The sequence below is a fragment of the Carassius gibelio genome, chromosome B4, assembly GCF_023724105.1.
Source record: "Carassius gibelio isolate Cgi1373 ecotype wild population from Czech Republic chromosome B4, carGib1.2-hapl.c, whole genome shotgun sequence".
Lineage (NCBI taxonomy): Eukaryota > Metazoa > Chordata > Actinopteri > Cypriniformes > Cyprinidae > Carassius > Carassius gibelio.
In genome coordinates, this window is record NC_068399.1 from 9,891,044 (window position 1) to 9,903,434 (window position 12,391).

Consider the following 12,391-nt stretch of genomic DNA (forward strand, 5'->3'; position numbering starts at 1 on the left):
ATCGTCATCATTTCAAAAGCCTCTGTTTTCAGTCCACACTACAACGCGGAAACAGCATTTTCAAATTTATCCACTTTGGAGAGCGTTTTTCAAATGGCTCTGTTTTCATGGCTAAAGTGTCCGGTAAATTGCACAGCTTAACTGTCACAAAAAGTCTTAAAAGTTGGAAACACTTTAGTATAGGGACCACTATTAACTAGTTGCTTATTAGCATGCCTATTATTTACATATTGACTGTTTTAGGGTTGTAGCTATCAAATATTTTAGTAATCGAGTATTCTACCAAAAATCCCATCGATTAATCGAGTAATCGGATAAAATATGTTTTTGCTTAATTAAAGTGCAATATTAATTATGGAAGAGAAAATAAGACTCCTGGGTATCTTAAAATGAACAACTAAGTTTCCTTTTTAGAAAAATATTTTTTATTTTTTAAAAGCATGCAATGCATAAATCAAAAAGAAACATGTAATTATTACCCATTGTTTCTCTCTACTTGTACTGTGAACAATGACAATAAAGTTAACAGATGAATTGAGTGCATTTAAGTGCCATTCAGTTGGGGCTTTAAATAAAACATATTCTGAGATGCACATTGAACATTAATTTAATTTATCTTTTAATTATTGAAAATTAGGCAAACTTAACTTTTTGGTAATCAAAGGGGATTTATTATTAAAAATAAAAAATGGAAGAAATGTTGTGTGATTTAAACCTTAAAAGAATAATAATGTTTGAATTTTTTTTCCTTTTTTTTGTAGTAGGCTATGTACATTCTGCTGACTTTTATTTTGACGGGTTGACGTACCTTTACAGTTCTGTGTATGTGATGTGACGCTAGTTTTACTCAAATCAAACGGTCAAATGCTCATGAATTGACTGTCAGTGCAGTTCTGGAGATGTTGTTCATGTGTTCTCGTCTTATTTAGTGAGACAGCAGATGCTAAAATTAACGCGAGCGTCACATGCGCTTCAGTGTGTGTTAATAAAGGAAGTCGCGCTTCTGCTCCATTCATTAACAGAGACACGCAGAACATCCAGGATTCATATTTAAATAGACTGTTCCGGCTTAATATTTACAGATATTAGTCTATATCGTGATTTGATGTAAGTGCAATGACCTATTTTTGATTAATTAGTTCAAAATTTGGCAAATTCCGTGCCATTCCGCGTTAAACTGTAAAATCCGTTTTTATGACTGGATTCCTCGATTCCCTCCGCGTTTTCTGCATCGCGAAAATCATAGGGCCCTAGTTGTTGTATGCCAGCTCTATCTTGCAATGGACACATGCCACGACGTTCTCTTTACGTTTGCCCTCGCCCTCAAATCAAAACACTGCTGACTCCTTGCAGTATCAGATTTTGGACGCAGTGCAGTGCTTGTGACGTAAATGCGTTGTGTCACATTAAAAAAATCATTGCGGAAAGTACTTAACGTATGATTTAAAATGAATTAAAAAAGGCTTCGAGGCAGAGGAATTTGCCTCGATCATTTTTTGTAATTGAGTTACTCAAGTTATTCAAGGAATCGTTTCAGCCCTAGACTGTTTATTAGTACTTATTAAGCACATATTCTGCATAACCATATTCTACATCCCTAATCCTACCCAATAACTTAACAAAACTTAACAACTACTAAAAAGCAGCAAGTTAGTAGTTTACTGCTGCAAAAGTCATAGTTAATGGGTTGTTAATGGTGAGAATTTGTGGCCTAAAAGTCCACATTTATTTTCACATATCTGTGCAGGCTCAGTGGAGTCATGTACAGAGGAGAAAGCAAAGAAGATAAAGTCTGAATACGAGAAGAGGTTAAACTCCATGAACAAGGAGTTGCAGAAACTGCAGTCTGCACGAAAGGAACACGCACGCCTTCTGAAGAACCAGTCACAGTACGAGAAACAGCTGAAGAAGCTACAGCAGGAAGTTACTGAGATGAAGAAGACCAAGGTAGGCTTGTTTGTGTGTGGGGCCATTTACACTTACAGTAGCAACGATGTCTAATCATTGTCATGGTGGCTCTGTTCCACTCAGGTGGGTTTGATGAAACAGATGAAGGAACATCAGGAGAGGACCAGAGTCACAGAGACCCGCCGCAACCGAGAGATCGCCACGCTCAAGAAAGACCAGCGCAAACAAGAGGTGGCGCTCTGTACCCTGAGAATTATGGGATATTCTCAGATACAATTCCTGCTCACTCTCTTGTTGTCTTTTTTCTTCTTTTCTCATTTAGCACCAGCTAAGGCAGCTTGAGGCTCAAAAGAGACAGCAGGAGCTCATTCTCCGCAGGAGGGCAGAGGAGGTGACAGAATCAGGATTATTTGGAAATTACTTTTTTTTTTTTTTTACAAAAATACTGGTTAGATAGCTGCAGCTATTTGGAAGGATTTAGAGATAATAAAAAATTGATAAAAAAAAAAATCTTTTTAAAAGCTATATATATATATATATATATATATATATATTGTTAAGTGACAAACTGCGCAAAAAAAAAAAAAGGTCATTATCAGCTTGGATTTGCGCAGCTTGTCAGTTAACAACGGCTCTGTGTAGTAAAAGCTGCTCTATGTGAAATCACGCACCTGATGGAATTTACCACTGATTAGCAAACCGGCTTTACTGACGAGATGCGCATTAATCATTGATTTGAGCAACAAATAAGAATATTAAAATGATTGCTGAAGGATCATGTGACTGGAGAAATGACTGTAAAAATTAAATAATTAACAATTTTTTAAATTTGTTAATTAAAGTAATTACATACATTTACTTTTTAAAATAGTCAAATAGAAATTAGTTATTTTAAATATAAAAATTTTCCAGAATTTTACTGTTTTTTTTTATCTACTTTTGGATCAAATAAATGCAGGTTTGTTGAGTAGAAAAGTCTTTAAAAAAACAAAAAATCTTACTGTTCAAAAGCTTTTGGATATAGTGAAATAGTGAAAAGAAAATCTAGAAGTGTCAAAGGTTTTGATGGAATGGACTTTGAGTGGCGGGAATCTTTCAGGTTTTGTTAAAGGTGTGGTTGATTGCGATTTCACGTTTTTAACGTAAGTTAGTTAGTTTGTAATGTTGCTGTTTGAGCTTTTAAAATTCTGACAGTTTAATGCCTACAAACACGGCTGGTAAGAGACTACAACGAGCTTCTTCTCGGGTCCGTTACATCACAAACCCAGATTAACCCCTCCGGGAACACATAACGAAGGAAACGAGGCCATGTTCTGCTACTTTAGAGAAGAGGAAGAGAAAACTAGGGGTGCACTTCAAAATCTGTTTATATATGAATCGCGATTCTGTCTTCTATTGATTCTAATGGATTCACAAGATTCAAAACCAATGTTCTAAAGCAGTTTAGATCGTCAGATCAGGTGCAACAAGCTGTTCCATTTATACACTTATTTTCACAAAGCAATGAGAAGCGTTTTACATGGACGCACGTACGGTTGCTGTTTTGTATTCAAGCTTTAATCGGAATAAAACCGTATATTAAAAGCTAACAGACGCAGTAGTATTTACAAACAACAGCATATCTAAAAATATTAGACAACAACAAACATACCATTTAGAGCCGACCTTGCACAGGTTCTGCGCGATCCTCTTTATCAATATTCTCAGCGTGTTAATCAGGGTTCAAAAATGTATAAGCGATATAGAGGACTTCATTGTTTACAATACAACCGTGGCACATTCTGAGCTGGAGAGGGGCGGGATGTTCAGACACGCTCGAGGCGGTTTAGCAAATCACATCACACTGAGCCAGCCGACCAATCTCCGACCATCTTGTATTTCTGAGGGAGGGGATTCATAATAACAGGAAATAAATCAAGGTGTTTGTCGGAGAGGGGACAGATCAGTGTAGAATAAAGGTAAATTATGTAAAAAATAATGTGTTTTTTTTTTTTTTTTAAACTGAAGCATGAACACATGTTAGACTGCACCCCATAAACACAATCAAGCCTAGAAAAAAACCCAGTCAACCACCCCTTTAAAAAAATAGCTTAATTTGTGTTTCGATGAATAATGACATTATCTTAATTTCTGGGTGAACCATGCCTTTAATAACCCACACTGTAACACATAAAGAACAATACTAAGATCTGTATTTTCTTCTTCTTTGAATCAGATAACCGCCCTGAGGCGCCAAGTGCGACCAGCATCAGGCAAGGTTAACCGTAAGGTCAGTTTACCAGAGCCTTTACAGGAGTCTTCACCCCATACGGCTCCTGTCAGACCACAAACTGCAGGGGCCACAGCTCCTTATGGGACAAGGTAATGTGCATTACATTTCAGAAGGGCTGGCTCATGGGTATCTGCCTTACTGATCCAGTCATGATACTTGTATTTCAGAAAGTACCAGATGAGAACAGGAGGAGTGTACTTTACCAGGACGGCGCGGGCCAAATGGCAGTCGCTAGAGCGGCGCATTAGTGACATCATCATGCAGAGGATGACCATCTCCAATATGGAGACTGAAATGAACCGCTTGCTTAAGGTGACCAAGAACCGCTTTTAATTTGCACGAAACAAATTTTCATCAAACGGGATGAATTATTTTGAGCAGATTCAAGAGTTAACTGACAAACTATTCTTTTGATTCTGCGTGTACAGCAACGTGAGGAGTTGACAAAGCGCAGAGAGAAAGTGATGAGGAAGAGGGACAAGATCGCCAGCGAAGACGCGGATGCCGACAGGACTGTTCTCTCTCTCAACGAAGAGATGGAGTCGCTGACCGCTAACATCGACTACATCAATGACAGCATTGCAGACTGCCAGGCCAACATCATGCAGATGGAAGAGGCCAAGGTGCTTGTGGGAAACTGGGAATTTAGTCTTACACAGTATTATACTCTAAGGCTGATGGTACACTGGGCACCTTTTTGAGCAGTTTTGCCTGGGTTGAACTTGCTGTTTGGGCACTTTCCCATTGAGAATTGGTAAAAAATTGCTATATGGATGTTGTAGATCAGCCGTGGGCCCTGTGTCTCACCTAGCTGCCCACTGACGGCAACATTTCCCAAAGTTCCCCAGCGTATCGTCATAATACATACAGAAGCAGTCCCAATTTATGACGGAAAAAATGCATTGTGGAACAGAAATGTTTGATTCAATGGTTTAAATCCCTTTTTTGCGCTGTAGGAGGAAGGAGATACAGTGGACGTCTCTGCTGTGATCAGCTCATGCACTCTTTCAGAGGCCCGTGTCCTTCTCGACCACTTTCTCTCGATGGCAATCAATAAGGTACTGGAGCGCAGTAGATTTTGATTTAGAAATTTGAGTTGCTAAATAAATCCGTAATTATACTTACATCGGTCAATATTTGCGTTTTCACATATTAGCTTTAAATTATCGACACTGGGCAACTTTGAGGTCTTTTGACTTTTTTTGTGTTTTGTTTTGTTTTTTAACTGAAAACGTATTTTTATGACATTCTACTTGAAAATATAATGGAATCTAAACAATGGGATATAATATAATTTAAGTCGAGATTTCTTGTCATTCTGCTACATTGGGGACATATTTTGTCTCAAAGGAGCATGGTGCTACATTCTTATTAAACATAAACATAATCAAATATCAATAGAAGGCAAACAATTATAAAAATATACAACAGTTAACCTGACTATACATGTACTTTAGACATTCACAATACATTTGACATCCATAATAAGACCCGTTTTTGATTGCAACTGAATATTTAATCATTTCATCCAGAACTTTTTCCACATGGATTTCATTGACTCAAGAAAATAATTTTATATAATGATATAATGTCCAATAACAACCGTTCTCAGGGCTTACAAGCTGCACAGAAGGAGTCTCAGATCAAAGTGATGGAGGGCCGTTTGAAACAGACCGAGATAAACAGCGCCACACAGAACCAGCTGCTCTTCCACATGCTGAAGGAGAAAGCAGAGCTCAACCCTGAACTGGACGCTCTGCTCGGGAATGCTCTCCAAGGTCCGACACACACAAACGCATGTCCACATTCAGCTGTTTGGTTTTCATTCCTTAGACTTTGAGTTTGAGTTTGATTTGCTTTTGTCTTTTTGTTGCCTGAATTCAAACAGAACTAGGTAGCGTGCCATCGGGTAAGTAGAGGCCACTACTAGAGCTTTCCACCAGTGCATGTGTCTCTCCCTCAGACTAACAGTAACGGTAGTGTAGTGCTGCATGGGTCTTGCTTAAACCCCCTCTGGACTTAACTCTTTGAGGATCATGTCTCTCAACTGGAGCATCAACTATAAAAAGCACTTAAAAAGTCTTAAGAGCTTGAAGACCCTCGGAGGATGTAGAGTCTTATAGTAGCTGCTGTTAGATTCAACTCCAATTCCAGTATTATACTAATGATAATAATAATAATATTGTGTATACTGCAAAGATATTACACAATATTACATTTCTTAGTAAAGACTGACCATTTCACCTGTCCTCTAGTTCTGTTGAATTCAGGGTTGTGATAACAACATGATGCATGTCGCTTTGAATACGAATGTTCACTGATATCATACTGACAAAGCACAAGTGTCTTTCCGATGCTAACGTGTGTGTGTTTGCTCAGAAAATGGCGATGAAAGCAGCAGCGATGAATCAGCACAGAGTCCAGCCGCTGAGAAGAGGTAAAGCACTAGAGTCAAGCCAACAAATCTCTTTAAACTCAATCCGTCTTGACGTCATTCACTCGATGTCAGTCATTCGGTGAAGGCTAATTTCATCTGCTTCTGAAAATGTTTGTTGTGCGCATTTTGGAGGCAGTACTGTATGTACACTGTGTAACATGTTCATCTACAAAGTTATTCGGCTGCAGTGTGCATTTGAATCGACATCAGCATCTGTTTCTGTCTCTCTTGTAGTTGTTTGGCTTCGGATCTCATGAAACTTTGTGGAGAAACCAAAGCCAGGAATAAGGTAATCCTGCACATTTATTTGCTTGCTTTTATCAATTTTTATATATATATATATATATATATATATATATATATATATATATATATATATATATATATATATATATATATATATATATATATATATATATATATATTAGGGCCGGGACTTTAACGCGTTAATTGAGATTAATTAATGACACAAAAAATAACGCGTTAACTAAGATTAATTAATTACATTAAAAAAAAATTCCCGCATTTTTAATAACTTATTTTTTGCATCACGGAACGTTTCTCACTGGATAAGTTTCGGCGGACCGATTATACTGAAGCACCAACTAGCGTTCGCATATCACTGCAGCACATCTACGAGCCTCAAGTATCACCTCAACTCAAAACATATAGCAGCTAGCGTGGACTTTACACTTTATGTTGAACTATGTATTATTTTGTTGGTGCAACAGTTTATGTTGAACTCTTTATTGTTTTGGCCAAGGTTATTGAGAGTTGGACTTAGTATGTTATGGCCTCTGAAGCAACAGAGAGATGTTTTCTAATAGTCAGTGTTTCCAATGTTCTGAATGTAATTGACAGTATTGTGTTTTACTTAAAAAACACTTTACAGAAGGTTCCAGCACCTATAAGCTTCCTGAATTTCTGAAATGTACTATTTCTAAATTGTTTCTAAATATACTATTGCTACACTTCATGGCAAAAATTGCACTGGTCGGCTAGACTTGGTTGAACAAAAATAAACAATATTTTGTTGCTTAAGCTTATGTATTCAGTCATTATTCAATGGTATACTATAAATCCATGTGAAAAAAAAATTACTTCTCACTGTTCTCAGGTCAAATATTTATATGCGATTAAAATGCGATTAATTTCGATTAATTAATTACAAAGCCTCTAATTAATTAGATTAATTTTTTTAATCGAGTCCCGGCCCTAATATATATATATATATATATATATATATATATATATATATATATATATATATATATATATATAAACTACAGTACTTGATAATAAATAAATACAGTGTGATTAAAACCTATTGTTACAAGTAGTTTGTTAAAATCGCCTGTTTGGTTTTGTATTATTTACATTCCACTGTGTGATCTATATAATTATGGTTTAACTAATTGATAATTACAGAGTAATAGTTAATAACAGTAACCGAAGCCCTAATTATCTTCACTGAAGAGAAAAAGAAAAGAATCTTGAGAGCGTAAAATCAGCTGAATACTAGATCATAAGATAAAAGCGTGATAAAAGAATCATTTTCCCAGATGTATAAATTCATTATTTGAGAATGTGATACATGTAGGCTCGCAGAAGAACCACCACCCAAATGGAGCTGCTGTACGCCAACACTGGTGACCCTGACGCTCCTCCAGAGGATTTCTCTGCCCCGCTGCTTCCTGTAGTGGAGTGTCCAGAAGGACATAAAGAACCTGCGCCCGTTCCCTACTTAGGGGACAGAGACTCGGTGGCCTTCACCTCTAGCTTAGGGTCCAAGACGAACGCGGTGTAAGTGTTTGGCAAACAGAAGCATAACCCATGTATTATGTAAACATTTCTTTTTACGAAAAATCTTTTCATTCAAGCAGCCATTCCTTTATTTGAAACTGCTCATAAACCTGTCGACACATTCTAATAAACGTTACAGTCACGTCTGATGGGCGGCTTTTAAGTCACATTGGCTTTTGTCTAATGCGTAGCTCCAGTGCCAGATCTCCCACGGCTACAGAAAGGAAGTCTCTGGATCGCTCGCCTCTCACCCGGAGAAGAGCACAGGACAGGAGCCAGAACCCTACAGAAAGAACCAAAACCCTGGACAAACAGTAAGAAATGGCTTGCTACTCGTACTTGTCCTCCTTCCAAACATCTCTGCTAAATTTCTTTACAAATGTTCTCAAGTGAACATCTATACTTTCATTCCCATAACCAAAAGAACCACTTTTACATCATTTCCAAGTTTCAGCCACGTTTTTTTTTTTCTTTTCAGTTTTGATTTGTTCCTTTCAGGCACTGATGTTGTGTTAGAAGGGGAAAAAAAATAAAAAATAGCATCTATCTCTCCACTTCAAAACCTGATTTGCTTTGATCTTCCCATAATTCTTTTCTCTGTCTGATCCTGCATTGATTTGTTTCTTTTTTCTGTTGAGCACAAAAGAATAATTTCGAGTATTTATAGAATGTGGGTTACCAAACAGTTGACGCGAGCCAATGACTTCCATAATATGGAAAAAACATTTTATGGAAGTCAATGAACAGCATCAATTGTTTGGTGACCCACATTCTTCAAAATATGTGCGTTTGTGTTCAGGAGAACAAAAAAAACCTCATACAGGTTTGGAACAAAATGAAATGAAAAAATCTAACTTTTTGGGTGAACCAACTTTTGAAGGTCCATTGTCCATTGGCAACAGTGTATAGCCGCATGAATTCCTATTGTAATGACTGGATTTTGCAATGTGTTCAAGCTGGTAATGTGGATTCACCACTGGCTTAGTTGATCACTGTGCTTCACATTACGAAACCCATTGAACTTGTTGCGGAATCTACATGGAAGATCTTTCACCCTCACATGAAATTCCAATACCTTGGATTCTTATTGAATTGAATGGATTTGCTGGCAAAAAATTGACAAAAGAGCAGTAATTGTGACCACACCTTTAGATCAACCTGTGAGGCCTAAAAGCGCTCTGAAACGGAGCCAGTGTATCTCATTAGTCTGATTTTAATGAATGTTTAATGCATCAGTATCATGTGTTTTTTGGTCCAGAGCTCCAGCAAGCCCAGCTCAAGCGTCCCGCACCAGTCGAGCTGCCAGACTGCAGTGTGTGCATGTGGCTGAGGGTCATACTAAACCCCTGCTGTGTGTGGACTCAACTGATGATCTGCTCTTCACTGGATCAAAGGGTCAGTGAACTTTACTGAATGTCACCTCATGCACAGTCAGCTGGTTGTTTACTATACAATAATGACAATCTATTGATTAACAGATAAATAAATTCATGGGTGTAACACTGATTTGAGATTCAATTGTTATTAGCTGACTTAAATTCAGGTAATACATTCAATCCATCTCTTTAAGCAGCAGTACATAAGGAGGTTGGACAGAGGGTTAAAGGGATAGTTCAGTAATGATTTACTCTCAAGTCATTCCAAACCCGAGATGATTAAGATTATTTTTATGAAATCCGAGAGCTTTCTGACCTTTCATAGACCAGAAAGGTAGTAAGGACATCAGTAAAATAGTCCATGTGACATCAGAGGCTCAACTCTAATTTTATGAAGCTAAGAGAATACCTTATGTGCACAAAGAAAACTAAAATATTGACTAACAATTTTTTTGTTCATCTCAGTCTTTTATGCATTCACAGTAGTACTAATTATGAATGCAAAAAAATGTTGCTTCTGAATTTCAGAGTGTTATGCCCCGTTCACACCAAGAAAGATAACTATAAAGATAACTATAAAGATAACGATATTACCATCCACACCAGCGAACGATATCGTCTGTTTATTCTGAGCGCACGTGCGTCTGCCACTTTAAATCCTCGAGCTTGTTACAGCAGGATGGATTCTGATTGGATGTCAATGTTTATATCGTTAATCAGCTGGAAAAAAATCGTTCTGAAAATGATTCCAAGGATAGCGTTTCTCTGCTATTCTTTAATATTGAGAACGATTTTTAGAACTATATCTTTATCGTTATCTTTATAGTTATCGTGCTTGGTGTGAACGGGCCTTTAACCTTAATGCATTGCCAGTACAAGAGTGCTAAACATCGTGTTGTCTTTCCCCCTCCATTCCTCCTTTGTCTCAGATCGCACATGTAAGGTGTGGAACCTGGTAACGGGTCAGGAGATCATGTCTCTTGGAGATCATCCCAGCAGTGTAGTCTCAGTCCGATACTGTTCCAGCCTGGTCTTCACTGTCTCTACTGCTTATGTCAAAGTATGGGACATCCGGGACTCCGCCAAATGCGTCCGCACCCTCACGTGAGTCATCCTGGTATTGTTTAATTTATTGAAAACCTGTGTTCTCTAATGCTTCTAAATATTTTACCTATCATTGTTCATTTTTAGCTCTCTGTGTTCTTCAGATCTTCTGGGCAGGTGTCTCAAGGTGACACTTGTGGAAGCAGTTCTGTTGCCATTCCTCCAGGAGAAAATCAGATCAATCAGATCGCCCTCAATCCTTCCGGAACATTCCTTTATGCTGCCTCAGGCAACACGGTCAGGATGTGGGACTTGAGAAGGTACTAAACACTAATCACTCTAGGGACTCGAACTAAGAAATGCATTTTATAGTGCTCATAGTGTTACTTTCCAATATTCAAATTATACTAGATGTTGTTTTACTCATCTACAGATGTGGCCATTAAGAATGCAATTTTTTTTCACGTGGCAGCACGCAAATTGTCACGCTAATTCGTACACTCAAACTAGCTATACTCTCCTAAACCCAACTATAACAATAGTTGACCTAAAAGAGGGAATGAATCGTAGAACACATGCTAATGTACTCATGTAACTAACCAGGGGTGTTTCCCAAAAGAATTGTTAGCCAACTATATTCACAAGTTCCATTTTTACGACTAATGTGGTTCGCAGTTTGTGTGATTGGAACTACAGCTCTCTACCTGTGGTCCCGAGCATATTTTCTTGTTACTATGACATGCTAATTGACATGCATGACTTACAATAGCAATTTTTGTTTCGCACACTGGTTCATTTGATGTCATATTGTGGTTTGTATGGATTATTTGAATGCTGTTTACTAGGGGTGCGCCGATCATTATCAGTCCCTCCAGAAAAACGCAGATTTTTTTTGTTATTGTTGCGGGCAAAAATCCTTGATTTTGCGGCACGTTTTCTTAAAAAATGCGATGGAATATGCAGGATATTTTTGCAATTTTATGCAATGAAATTGCGTGAGCTTGCAAAAACTGCGGTTTGATGAAAAAGAGAAAAAAAGGTGATTCCCCAACACCTTTTTCTCACTAGGCTACTAACGTTACCTTAATGTAAAGAGTAATTTCTTATTACTTCCTATGATAAGCGAGCATACTAAATCACAGAATATTTAAGTTGTAATCTCTTACTGCAACCTAAGTTATTTTACATACTACTAATATAATTACAACTGTAAGTTTTTGGTACTGTTCTGTAACAAAAAAGTGCAATCTTGCAACTGTAAATTGGCATCAACTTCTGAATGAAACTACAACAGTGTTAGTAGCCTAGTGAGAAGGGGGTGTTGGGGGAATCACCTTTTTTTCTGTATTTCATCAAACCGCAGTTTTCACAAGTTCTCGCAATATAATTTGGCTCCACTGTCATGTAACAAATCGGGAAACTGCTTTGCACGTTCTTTTGCGCTTATTTTTGGGGGCAAATAAGAATGATTTGTGCGCTTCAAGTTTCACCCTGGTTTCACCGCGGGGTTTGCAGATGATGTTCACGTCACGTAATTACGTCACTTCATAA

At 37.7% G+C, this 12,391-nt stretch overlaps 1 protein-coding gene across 3 annotated transcripts in view; it reads left to right on the top strand.

Annotated features, from left to right (window-relative positions):
- The window catches only part of LOC127956521 (kinesin-like protein KIF21A), a 44,473-nt gene that overhangs the window by 27,512 nt on the left and 4,570 nt on the right, over positions 1 to 12,391 (top strand). For 2 of the 3 annotated variants that reach the window (XM_052554540.1, XM_052554542.1), the window contains 15 exons: positions 1,748 to 1,947; positions 2,032 to 2,139; positions 2,231 to 2,299; positions 4,124 to 4,269; positions 4,348 to 4,492; positions 4,609 to 4,803; positions 5,137 to 5,238; positions 5,793 to 5,958; positions 6,560 to 6,617; positions 6,852 to 6,906; positions 8,218 to 8,420; positions 8,612 to 8,734; positions 9,679 to 9,815; positions 10,726 to 10,900; positions 11,005 to 11,160. In XM_052554540.1, coding sequence (XP_052410500.1) covers positions 1,748 to 1,947; positions 2,032 to 2,139; positions 2,231 to 2,299; positions 4,124 to 4,269; positions 4,348 to 4,492; positions 4,609 to 4,803; positions 5,137 to 5,238; positions 5,793 to 5,958; positions 6,560 to 6,617; positions 6,852 to 6,906; positions 8,218 to 8,420; positions 8,612 to 8,734; positions 9,679 to 9,815; positions 10,726 to 10,900; positions 11,005 to 11,160 — 2,038 coding nt within the window. Of the gene's footprint in view, positions 1 to 1,747; positions 1,948 to 2,031; positions 2,140 to 2,230; positions 2,300 to 4,123; positions 4,270 to 4,347; positions 4,493 to 4,608; positions 4,804 to 5,136; positions 5,239 to 5,792; positions 5,959 to 6,068; positions 6,090 to 6,559; positions 6,618 to 6,851; positions 6,907 to 8,217; positions 8,421 to 8,611; positions 8,735 to 9,678; positions 9,816 to 10,725; positions 10,901 to 11,004; positions 11,161 to 12,391 lie in introns of all 3 variants that reach the window. The other variant, XM_052554539.1, reaches the window with a different exon arrangement.